The following is a 12,775-nucleotide window of genomic DNA, read 5'->3' as shown; positions in this document are numbered from 1 at the left end:
ATCCTGAGGGTGAGAAGAAGGTTTGAGCTTTTTTAGGATATTTTCGATCTCTAAGGATGAGGTCGGTTCGAACTCCTTAAGGCTAGCCTTTTGTGATGAGACTGCAGCTCGAGGTATTACTGGCGTAGTGTAATTATTATTGTTATTATTAATGGACTGAGTTAGTAGATTTGGTATCTTGTTTTTGAAGTAGGTTGCCAGTTCTTCTGCTTTGCTTGCTGCTTTATCATCTGGTATGGATGTTGGTAGGGGTTTAGTGAGGGATGAGACCAAAGAAAAAAGCGCTCTAGGGTCGAAAATGAAGTGGTGGATTTTTTGTGAGTAAAAGTCTCTTTTTGCTTGGAGGATGGATATTCTGTAATGGTGCATCATGGTTTTGAATGCTGTGATGTTGGTGTATGTTGGGTTTTTCCGCCAGTGTTGTTCTTTTTTTCTGAGATCCTGTTTTAAGGATTTTAGTTTTGGTGTGTACCAAGGTTTTCTGTTGTCCTTGTTTGCTTGAGGAGCTTTGGTAATAGTTGGGCATGTAGTATCGGCCACTTTTTTGGTAATGTTGTTCCAGGACAAAATGGCTGAGTCCGCGTTAGTAAGGTCCAGTTGGTTAAGTTCATCCGATAGTCTGTTGCTGAGAATTTCCTGGCTGCACATTTTTTTGAATTGGATTGTGTTATTCTGCTTTTCTGGGAGTGTAGGTAGGTTTATCTTTAGTGTTGTGTTGATCAGCTTATGGTCTGACCAGGGAACTGGAAGGCATGTAGGGTGAGAGGAAAGAGTAAGTTCCTGGTTAATGAAAATGAGGTCCAACGTATGACCAGCTTTGTGGGTGGGTTCCTTAATTATTTGTTTGAAACCCATGCAGTTTAGTGTGCTTAGGAGAGTTTCACAGCTGTGAGAATGGGGAGATACATCCACATGGAGGTTGAAGTCCCCCAATAGTATCGCTGGTGTGTCGGAGTTGATGTGTTTTACTATATTTTCAATCAAAGGTGATGGATCGGTTTCGAGGTATCCTGGGGTGGCGTATGTGAGCCCGATTTGAAGGTGAGAGGATTTAAATACGGCAAATTCTAGAGAATGTGAAGATATTGAAGTTTGTAGTGACATTCCTATACACATCCCAGTATCCTTGAGGAAGCTTTAGATTAACATTCTACAGTGCCATTGGCCAGAAAACTATTACTAGTCAGGCAGCCACTGGTAAGAGAGCCAATGTTAGTATTTTGTACTCAGACTGGCCTTTCAGACTAAGAACTAGTTCTGGAGTTTCTAGAATTCTCTAGTCTAGTCTGGGGTACAGAGAGAGCACTTCTCTGTGCCGAGAGACTGTGGTGAACAGCACAATTCTTGAAGTTTCCCACGCATTGTAAATAGTGAAAAGTGCTTAGCTTTTTATTGCTTAATCCTTATTTTACCTGTTGCTGTTTGCGAATTCAGTTTTTCTGTTCACTGTTCCCACTTTTTGTTAAACTCAGTTTGTTAGCTCTACCTGTTCCTAGTGTTTTGGTATTTGGCTTGCAAGTATATTTCTAGGAACTGATGGGATCCTAGCATCTCTAGGAACTACCAGGGAATAGTTTGCAAGGGGGACCTTGCTCTGAGGCAAGCGGGACCCAGCTGGAGAGCTGGAAGGCTGCCAGTGTAAGAGCATGTGCACAGGTTACAGCAGACCTGGGCAGTGCTCAGCAGGACTCTAAGTAGCCACAGGGTTAACAACTGAGAGGGTGATAAGGGTGGCACTGAGGTGTGACAAAAACATCTCATTAGAACTAGGTTAGAAAGAGCAGTACTTAAATGGTTTGCTCACACCTTACTGGTAGATCCCAACAGTTATATTAGAACGTAGGGAAAGATGATGTGAAGGTATTTCAATGGTGAAGTGTAGGGATAGCTAGCCCCCGAAGTAAAATGGACACTGACAAGTGGTATCTATATCTATCTGCTGTGCTTTAATGAAAAGAAAAAACAGTATAATTGCACACACAGTAAGCCATAATATAAAGCAGCTTTGCTCAGGACACAGAATAAAATAAAAATTAGTTACATATAAAAAACTACTTTTACTTAGATACACAGCAGAGAGACAGTTAAAGGTGAATTTTAAAAGCCGGGCATGTGCCAAAATTTGGAGATGTGCATGCACATAGGGCATGCGTGCGTCCACCTGATTTTAAAAGCTGCCCACATGCTCACACAAGTCCCAACACGCGAATCTCTCACATCAGACAAAAAAGGGGCCAAGAGATGTGTAAGCAAGTACCTCTGTGCTTGGGTGTGCGTCCAGGTATATTTGAGTGCAAATTTACTTCTGCTATAGAAGAGGTATAAGTCTTAATAAAAAACTATTTTCAGGCATCTTTGAACTGCTTGAGGGGTCCGGGTTAACTGAGGGAAGTGCAGGCTAATTAACCAGGGTTGTCTGGAGGACCTAGCTCTAGACTGGGCGAACTGGTGAAGCTGGTCAAGGCATTTTATAACGCACCTGTTATAAAATGTCCTCACTCGCGTGGCTCAAAGCCAACTTTACATGGCTGTGCACGTGCACTTTTAAATTTTATGCCGTTTATGTACAGCTTTAATTTTCCAGCTGCTGATATTTTTTGGAAACTAAGCAATTGATTGATGATTGTATGGAAGGAATAAATAAGTGGCTAAGTTATAAGAACATAAATGCCATACTGGGTTAGGCAGAGGGTCCATCAAGCCCCGTATTCTGTTTCCAACAGTGGCCAATCCAAGTATCTGGCAAAATCACAATTTTAAACATTGCCAAAATGGAGGTAATAGGCCAGCAGAGATTGACAAATTATCTATTTTAGGGGTTGGAATACGTTTTTCTACACAAGTATGTCATTTTGGAGTTCAGTACGATTTGTAATTAAGTTTTGTCTCTCATTAGATATGTATTAGCTAGTGATTACTTTAAGACAGCCATGCCATTTGATATTAGAACAAAATGATTTCAGAACTGTTGTACAGGCGTTTGTGATGACCACCATGGATTATTGCAATGCTTTGTGTGGGGTTGCCAAAAGCCCACATATGAGCATTGCAGTATCTTCAAAATTCAGCAGCCAGGTTGATAACAATATGAGCAAATATGAACATATTACTCCAATTTTACAAAAAAAAAAAAAAAAAAAATTTACATTGGTTGCCAGTAACAAAATTGAAAACTGTCCTGTTAATTGTCAAATCATTTCAATGAAACACTCCTAGATACGGTATTTAGCTAACTTTATTTAAAAAATAAGTCCAGGGACTTTGGTACACTTCGCAATATCTTTTAGAGCTGTCTAATGCGAAGGAAGCTCATCTCCAGGAAGTAAGGAATCATGCTGTTTCAATGATTGGATCTAGTTTATGGAATTCTCTCCCTGAAGAGAGAAAAATTATTACTAATCTTAAACTGTGTCACAAAAAATTAAAGGCATTATTTTTAGAAGCATTTTCAAATTAAGATTTTTATTATTTTATGAATTATTGCTGTATGATGCTTTATGTATTACATGATTGTGCTTCATGTAGTATGCAATATGTTCTTATTTGTTACATGATTTATCTACTATGATTGTGCTCCACTTGGCATGAATATTATATATTATAAAGCATTGCAATAATCCATGGTGGTCATCACAAATGCCTGTACAACAGTTCTGAAATATTATAGGTGGAATCTAAATATTTTAATAAAAATAAATAAAATTAGGAGCACACATACTCGCACCGGGGCTATTTTATAACATACACGCGTGTGTGTGGATATAAAATTGCTGCATATCTGGCTGAGCATCGGCACGCATGCGTATATGTGCACCCACATGCCTGTTTGAAAGTTACCATCCCTATGAATTCCTTAAGCATAAATTAAAGTTGAGGTATGTGAAGCTGTTTTGCCTAGATAAGCTGAAGAAATATAGTTGAAAAATAAGGAAGCCCTGCTAGTAAGAAACAGAGAAAGTAATTTGTTTCCTCTCCATGTACCTTAAGTCACATCTAGAGTTCAAAGGTATGTTGTTTCTCTAATGACCGCACGAGACCCAGGGATTCTCCTAGACTCAAAGCTTTCTTAAAAAGTCAGTTTAGGCATTAGCTAGAATAGATTATCCTTTAAGCTAGAACCTTTAAAAAGGATTTATTCTGGACACCTGGAGGTCTATATTCAGCCAGTATCTGGATAACAAAGTTAGCCAGATTCAATTATCTGGCTAACTTTGGAGATATATTCAATAGTGCAACTGCACAATTTAATATAGCCAGTTATCTTGAAGTTAGCAGGCTAATTTTATCCAGTTAACTTTAGGACAGCTCTCTGGCCCAACCAGACTTACCTGGCTAACTTTGAAAGTTATCCTCTAAAGTCCATTTTAAAAGATTTGCTCGTGCAAAAAAAATAGCCCCATACATATGTGGGCCTTACATGAGCAACACTAATTTTAAGAAGCCAGGAAGTATTGCACACATACCTGTGCATGTGTCAAGAATAAGGAGGCAGAAAAGGGGCGGGGCATGGGCATTCCAGGGAGGGGCCAAGACTTACATGTGTAAGCCCTGAATTTTGCAAGGCTGAACATGGCAGCACGCGCCATGTTACCTGCATAACTTGACTGCCAGAGGGATCCTGAACACAGGGGGGAGGGAGATAAGTGTCATATTCATTCTCTCTCCCTATCTCCCACTGTAAGAGGAATACTTTCAACTCGGGGTGGGTTTGGGGTGAGGAGGTGTTACCTTGGTCTGCCTAGTGCACAAGGGTCTCCAGATCCTTATAACAGCACCCCCCGCCCCCCAAAACCCACCCTGAGTTGAAAGTACCCCCCTTACACAGTGTGAGACAGATAATGTCAGACTATGTAACAGTCCCTCTCATGAGTACGCGAGTAAAGGCTCCACACATACGAGCAGTAGGAAAAATTTAAATGATACACGTGTACTTGCACACACGATATAAAATTAAAAGAGTTTTTGCTCATGTGCCCAATACACACCTTTATGGCTGCACGCATGCTCCTTTTAAAATTTTACCTGTAAGTCTGGTGGCCCTTGTACGACTGGTAGCATGTGATGATGGACTTCCCACCTGTATGGGTTTCCAGGACAAAATTCCCTAATCTTGATTTTGTGTGTTATTTTAATTGGTTGTACTACTGCAATTTCTGGTATTTTATTTATGTATATGATAGTGTGCTGCGGTGTTTTGTGTAATTCATCATGAACAGTCTTGGATTGGCAAAATATATGATTTTAGCAAAGAAATAAAGATGCACACAATCCATTTCTCTGAATTAAGTTATGTCAAGTCACAAAAAAATAAAAAATTTATAGGTACCATAACTTGCTAAGAATCCAGTTCTCTTGAGACCCGGCTATTAGAACTCATCTACTCTGGCAGGTGGATTTTAGAAATTGAGACAGTTAGGAGCTGAAGTAAATCCTTTGAAACAAAAAATGACTTTTTCCTATAAGCCTAGTTATATTCTATTTCCCCTATAAGCCTATAACAAACATTTGCACACTGAATTACAAAATGCACATTTCATGCAAAAAATCTAAATGTGTTTTGTTTGTGTTTAGCATGGCCCATGAATTTAGCAAGCCATGTAATATATAGCACTATTACATATTTATAATTTGTATAAATTTACACTTCGGCTATCAACAGGAAAATATGCATAATGAACAAAACACTCAAATAAATACAACATGCAGGCTCATTTCAGCACCTTCATAAGACAGTGTTGAAGCGTTATAATGGAATATCATACAAATATAATTAATGACGTCCATTCATACTGTTCCTTCCCTTCAGCATACATTTTTATTTGGAAACATTTATAAAACTGACACTTACCAGATGGAACATTTTCCATACTGCTAAACCTCATGACATGGAAATGCAATTTTAAGATCTGGAGGAAAAAAAAAAAAAAAATAGCCATTGAAATTCTACAAACCTTCCTGAGAGAAGCAAGGAGAGTTTGTCGATAGGGGTTTTGCCTTGCATGGCGTAGCAATGCTCATTCTCCAAAGCAACCACCTCTCTGTTGCAGCAAGAGATGATCTTCCGGTAGACGGTGGGCGAGATCCCCAGGGGCTGGAAGAGGGTGCTGTACAGCTCCTGGAACTCACTGTCGAAGGAAACGCTCCGCAGCTGGTAGGCAACGTGGATCACCTGCACCAGGCAGAGCACCAGGAGCACAAAGTTCCAGGAGAAGACGTCGGCAGCGCAGGCGTCCAGCCAAGCCCAGATTGAGGAGCAGAGGAATCCCAGCCCGAGGAGAACAAAGACATAGATGAGGCCGAAGAACCCGCTTCCTCCCATGTAGCCCAGAATGAACAGCACGCTGCCCAGGTGGTAGATGGAGCCCTCAGCCTCTAGCTTCCAGCTGTCGCAGACAGGGTGTCCAATTATCAAGCTCTCCCAAAAGCTTGCATTTTCTCCCATGGCTGGACCAGAGTCAAAACTTCCAGTTCCAATTCTTTCCACTGCTTTTCAAACCATGGTAAAATGCAAGGACAGAGCAGAAGGCAAGTCAGTCTCTTTTTTTCTCTCCACTCTTCCCGTTGACTCTTCTCCAAGTAACCACATTGTCAGGCTTCCCTTTGGTTTCCAGGGTTACAAAAAAGCTAGATTCTCCAAATCCACAACTGTGCCAGAAAAAAGGGATTTATGATTTTCCTCCCTCCTGGATCTGAAGCGGTCAATAAAACCTAGCTTAGACCAGTTATAACAAGTGGATCCAAACAAGTTAAGGCAAGTAGAAAAAAAAAACAAACAAACAAATGAAGTCCATTTACTCAGCCGACTTTCATGAATGGTTTCCTGAGGAACATGGGAACTGCTGCATGATTTATGGTTATGGTACTTTAGGAACACACTGACAGTTTTGTAGCCACAGATTCCTTTCTTCAGAAGGACAGGTGCTTTTGAGGATCTGAAAGAAAAACCAGAGGCAAGAAGATTAGACCACACTAGCTCTCTGCAAGCATAAAAAGCATTTGTAAGGGGGGGACGGGACCATGAGAACAGTGATGCACAGCAGATCATGAACACTCAGAAAACGGTTACTGACGTTCCCTCGTTAATTATACCCAACCCAGTGTTATTTCAACACTCCTTAAATCATTTCAAAAGCAAGGAAGTGAAAGATAGCCGATTTACTTGATAGCACATAAAAACTTAAAACAAGTAGTAAAGGAGCAGGCACAGAGCATACAGCTTCCTTTTAAATTATGGCCATGTTTTCTGTTTTTAATAAAACCCCTACTGCAGGGGCTGTTTATGCTGCCTGGATAGGCAGAGCCCTAGTGCAGGTTTCTAAAGATTTGCCTCTCTCTCTCTAACTTCAAAGTGTTGGACTGGTTAGGCAGGAGGAGTTGGAGACCACACAACACTCACTACACCTCAGGCATGTAAATGCATAAAAACAGAGAACATAAATGGTAGATAAAGACCATGCAGCCCATCCATTCAGCTTTATAGACCCTGCCTCAAGAGAAAAAAAAAATGGAATACTGCTCGTTTTCCTCCATTAGATTAATGTTTTTTTCAAAGATGCCAGTATTGTTATTTTAACACAGTGCTTCTTGATATTTTTTGTTTGAAATAAACAAGCTGGAAATGAACAGAATCTCTCAACAGAAAAAAAATAAATCACTCTACATCAGAAACTTGGGATTCTCCTCTTCCTCTATTTTTTTTTTGTAAGTGTTACATGGTTGGTCCAGGTTAAGAGAAGAGGTTCACCCATCTTCTGTACATGGTAATCTATAGCCAATTTTGTAACAATGGACACCTCCTTCAGACCTCAACCAACTCAGCAGTACAGGATTACCATACCCACAATTCGTTCTCGCCTCTAAAAACCACGCCCAATTAACTTTGCAAATAAGTTAGTGTCATGCTTCCAACACTTAAATCGGCTGATAAGTTAACTGTACATAAGATAAATGGCAGGTAAGACTGGCAAAATGTTTCACACCACCATCGCTCTGAATAAAACAAAAAAGAAACCTCTCTCAGATTTCAACCACCACTACTGGAGGAGGAATCACTTAAAGAAATATTCTCTGCTCCTCCTCTTCTGACAATCCACCTAACCTGATGCAAAGATTAATAAGGGGTCCGCTCCAAACAGAAACCCAAAACACGAGAAGTCTGTGCAAAACCGCGCAAGACACCGCCATGCAAGTTTGCCAGGACCCCACCCGAACCACCCACATGGGAAATGCATTCAAAATTTTAAAAAAGCGTTGAACTCTATGAATGTTGTGCCCAGGATCTCATGCATAAAAGTGTGAAGGAGGAGATGTTACATTGGTGAAACAAGCCAGAGATGATGGACAAAGATCATAAAATGTTAGAGAAAAAAAAAGGAATGACAGTACTTCTGAAAGGAAGATCATTCTCGTAACGACCTCATAAATCAGGGCACAAAGGGAACTTTAGGAGCATATATGAACAGAAAAAAAAATTGAATTCAGGATGTTCAAATCCTTGGAAACAGACACCATAGGACTTAAGTACATTGGCGCTCTCACCCATTATTATAGATCCTTTCAACTGTAAGGTTTTGCAGTCTCATCACTTCTGGTAACAGCCCTCACCTCTTCCCTTTACTGACCTATAATGGCACCTGCAGGCAGCCTCCAGTGTAACTGCCCTGTTTCTTCACTGATCTGATAAAGAGGATCATTCTCGAAAGCTACTCGCATATCTGTTGGAATCAGTCCAACTTGATTGTTGAACCTCAATTCTAAGAATACCCCCTTAGGAGTACACATCCTGTCTGGTTTTGTTTGTGGCCACTTCAGTAAATACATTGCCTGCAAAATCCAGTAAGATATATTGCTATAAAATAAGGTTCAGTAACTTGTGTAACAAAAAAAAAAAATAATAATAATAATTCACATCCTTGCACACTTTCTATATTGTCTACAGAATATAAAATCAAAATGCATTAAAAAAAATAGGAGTTTTCAGTGAACTATACAACATACGCTACTTTTGGATTTGTTCTCACATGATAAAAATGTAATTTTTTATTTTTTTTTAACTAAAAAGCCATTTTTTTGCAAGATCAACATTTGAGAAGCGACATGCAGGTACTGGTCTTATCAAATCTTGACTATTGCAAGTTGATATCTGTGGGGTTTCCTAAAAGATTAATAACTCTGCATTAATAAGTACCGCAGAGCATGGTGGTTAGAAGGATTACCATACAGTCACCAACAGGAGAGAGCGGCAACTCTTGACTGAATTCCATTGGTTACCTTTGTCTTGTGCAAGCTTGGCATACCATTCTGATGCTTGCTTTTCATGCCTCCGTGAGGGTTGGTCCTTTGCATTTAGCTGCTAAAATTAAGCAGGGATCTTCCAGGAAGGACTGTGCATTCCACTCATGGGCTTAGGCTAGAGCTTTTACCAACCAAGACTATTTCCAAGAGTGACTCTCCCTTCCATGAAGTTAACATATTTCAGATTATTCAATATTTAAAAAAGAAAAAAAAGGTTTTCAGCAATTTACAAGAGCAAGGATTTTTGGTAGGAACCAGCTATTGTTTTAGCAGTTGGATATGTGTGGGCTTGAGGAAGGGTTAGGAATGGATCCAGGATTGAGTGTATAATTTACTGGAGGGGATTATTTTACTATTGATTGTTGGATGCTGTTTACGTAATGTTTTATTTTGGTGGATTCACACTTTTTTTTGGAGATTTATTGAAATCCGGCTGGACATACCTCGCAGGTTATGTAAAATGGAATACACTAAGCCTGCTCCACGTCTTCTTCTGTACAAGGATAAGGATTGGGGTAAGGGAAGGGTTAGCTAAATACTGCCACCGGGTGAGGGGGGAGAATGAAGGGAAGGTGATGATGCTTCATGGGATGGGAAAGAGGTGGAAGGAAAGGGAAAATTATGATGATGCGAGGGACTGAGGCTGAGGGAAGGTGATGCCAGGGGGTAGAGGGAAAGGGAAAACAAGGTGATGACAGGAGATGAGAGATATGGAAGATTACGATTATGTTGGTGGGGGGACAGGAGTGGGGGGGGGGGAAGGTGATATCAGGGGGCGGAAAGGAAGAGAAGGTGATTGCCATGGGGCTGGAGGGAAAGGGAACAGAAAGTGATGATGCCAGGGGTGAAGGAGAGTGGTAGAGGGAAAGGGAAGCTGCTGCTGGGGTGAGAAGAGATGGAGGGGAGAGATGATGATGAGGATTGCCAGGAGGTGAGGGAGAAGGATAGAAAGAAAGGAAAGGTGGTGACAATGAAGATGTTACCAGGAGTGAGGAGGTGGAGAGGAGAAGGTAATGATGAGGCAAGCAAAGAGGTGGTTTGAATGGGTTGGGAGTGGGAGGGAGAGAGGGAGAGAGAAGGTGGTGATGATGCCGCCAGAGAGTGGGGGATAGGAAAAGGCATTATGATGTTGGTAGGAGAGGTGAGAGAGCGAGAGAGAGCCGGGTGTGGTGCAGAGGGGTAGAGGGAAAGGGAAGGTGATGATGCCAGGTGATAGGGGGAGAGGGAAGGGAAGATGATGATGATGCAAAAGAGAGGGGTGATTATTATGCTGGGTGGTGAGGGAAGAGTGAAGGGAGAAGGGAAGAGAAATGTGATGATACCAAGGGGTCGGGGGGGTGAAGAGAGAAGGTGATGATTATGCCAGTGGAATGAGAGAGAGGGAAGAAAAGAGAAAGTGATGATGGGGGAAGTGTTTGGTGTGCCACTATGAAGTGAAACTAGTGCCAGGTTTGCTACAAAACAAACAAGCAGACCGATACAGTACAGTGCGCTCCGTTAACCCGCGATTGGACGCGTGTTTGACGTGCTAGCTTTACCCCTTATTCAGTAAGGGGTAATAGCGCGACGAAAACGCGCGTCCAACCCCCCCCCCCCGAATCTAATAGCGCCCGCAACATGCAAATGCATGTTGATGACCCTATTAGGTATTCCCGCACGATACAGTAAGTAAAATGTGCAGCCAAGCCGCACATTTTACTTTCAGAAATTAGCGCCTACCCAAAGGTAGGCATTAATTTCTGCCGATGCCGGGGAAGTGCACAGAAAAGCAGTAAAAACTGCTTTTCTGTGCACCCTCAGACTTAACATCATGGTGATATCAAGTTGGAGGCCCCAAAAGTTAAAAAAAATTGTAAATGGGCCCTCGGCTCGAAAACCGGACGCTCAATTTTGCCGGCGTCCGGTTTCCGAACTCATGGCTGTCAGCGGGTTTGAGAACAGACGCCGGCAAAATTGAGTCTTGGCTGTCAAACCCGCTGACAGCCGCAACTCCTGTCCAAAAAGAGGCACTAGGAACGCGCTAGTGTCCCTAGCGCCTCTTTTTACCGTGGGCCCTAATTTAAATAAATTAAACTTACTGTATCGCTCGCATAGGAGTGTCCTGTGTGCTCGCCCGCACTTCCGTGATTTTCACTGAATCGGCCCGAAGGGTGGAAACTAGTGCCCTAGTAAACTCCTTTTAGCTAGTGCAGTATAGGTTGGTAATTAGGGGAAGACCCCATTCATATACAGCCCCTCCCTTTGAGGGAGGCAGTATGGCTGTCCCCCTGGGTAAGTAACAAATGAGCCTATACAGTAAACCATGTGGGAGAGCACCAACAGGACACTCTCCTGTGCACACGATTCAGAAAGTTAATTTATTTAAATTAGGGCCCACGGTAAAAAGAGGCGCTATGGACACTAGCGCGTTCCTAGCGCCTCTTTTTGGACAGGAGTGGTGGCTGTCAGCGGGTTTGACAGCAGATGCTCAATTTTGCTGGCGTCGGTTCTCAAACCCGCTGACAGCCACGAGTTCGGAAACCGGCAAAATTGAGCGTCCGGTTTTCAACCCGCGAGCCATGGGCCCATTTTTTTTTTTTTTTTTTTAAACTTTGGGGGCCTCCAACTTAATATCACCATGATATTAAGTCAGAGGGTGCACAGAAAAGCAGTTTTTACTGCTTTTCTCTACACTTTCCCTGTCGCCGGCAGAAATTAATGCCTACCTTTGGGTAGGTGCCAATTTCTTAAAGTAAAATGTGCAGCTTGGCTGCACATTTTACTTACTGTATCGCACGGGAATGACTAATAGGGCCATCAATATGCATTTGCATGTTGCGGGCGCTATTAGTCTCGGGGGGGGGGGGGGGGGGGAGGTTGGACGCGTGTTTGACGCGCTATTACCCCTTACTGTATCGGCCTGAAAGGCAGCTCTCTACTGAGAGACTGGAGTCAGTACCTTTGAGTTTAAGAGTTACATGGCAGTGCTGTAGCATTTTCTTAATTGGATTTTGGGTCTACATAGAGGATCCAACCAAGGTCAGTAGGCTGCACCCGCCAGTCCACTAACTGTCTGGTTGGGCTCATCTCCAGTTTGTTTTCGGGTTTTTGGACTTTTGCATGAAAGGAAGCCCTTGAGAGAACCTCTGGGTGTCACTTGGGTACAAGGCATGGGGAAACCTGACCCAGGGGCCACAGGATAAGGAAAGACCTGCCCCACTGTACCATTCTTCTGGCCCCCCCACTAAAAAGGATAGTGTCCCGATTCAAGGACCTTCTGATTATTCTTGGAATAAGTTTTGGGAAAAGATTTTTGGTTACCAGAGCCAGGAGAAAGATTTCTACTGCAGCTTTCCTACCCGTGAAGGAACATCAACAGACTGCACATTCCTGAGAGGATCCCTTGGGATTCGAGAGGAAGGAAGAGAAACACAGGAGAGGAGAACTGAAAGTAAGATCAATCTGAATTTCATCTGAAGACTCTCCCCACTTGGAGTCTTCA

At 42.2% G+C, this 12,775-nt stretch overlaps 1 protein-coding gene across 6 annotated transcripts in view; it reads right to left on the bottom strand.

The window, feature by feature from the left end:
- BVES (blood vessel epicardial substance) overlaps positions 1–12,775 on the bottom strand; it is a 146,096-nt gene that overhangs the window by 87,856 nt on the left and 45,465 nt on the right. For 5 of the 6 annotated variants that reach the window (XM_029595348.1, XM_029595346.1, XM_029595344.1 and 2 more), the window contains exon 2: positions 5,952–6,932. In XM_029595348.1, the coding sequence (XP_029451208.1) occupies positions 5,952–6,442 (491 nt within the window). In that variant the 5' untranslated portion in view covers positions 6,443–6,932. Of the gene's footprint in view, positions 1–5,951; positions 6,933–8,621; positions 8,756–12,775 lie in introns of those variants that run through there. The other variant, XM_029595347.1, reaches the window with a different exon arrangement.

This window comes from Rhinatrema bivittatum, chromosome 3 (assembly GCF_901001135.1).
Source record: "Rhinatrema bivittatum chromosome 3, aRhiBiv1.1, whole genome shotgun sequence".
NCBI classification, from domain to species: Eukaryota; Metazoa; Chordata; class Amphibia; order Gymnophiona; family Rhinatrematidae; genus Rhinatrema; species Rhinatrema bivittatum.
The sequence above is the reverse complement of the archived record's forward strand: the minus strand, read 5'-3'. Positions and strand labels throughout refer to the sequence as shown.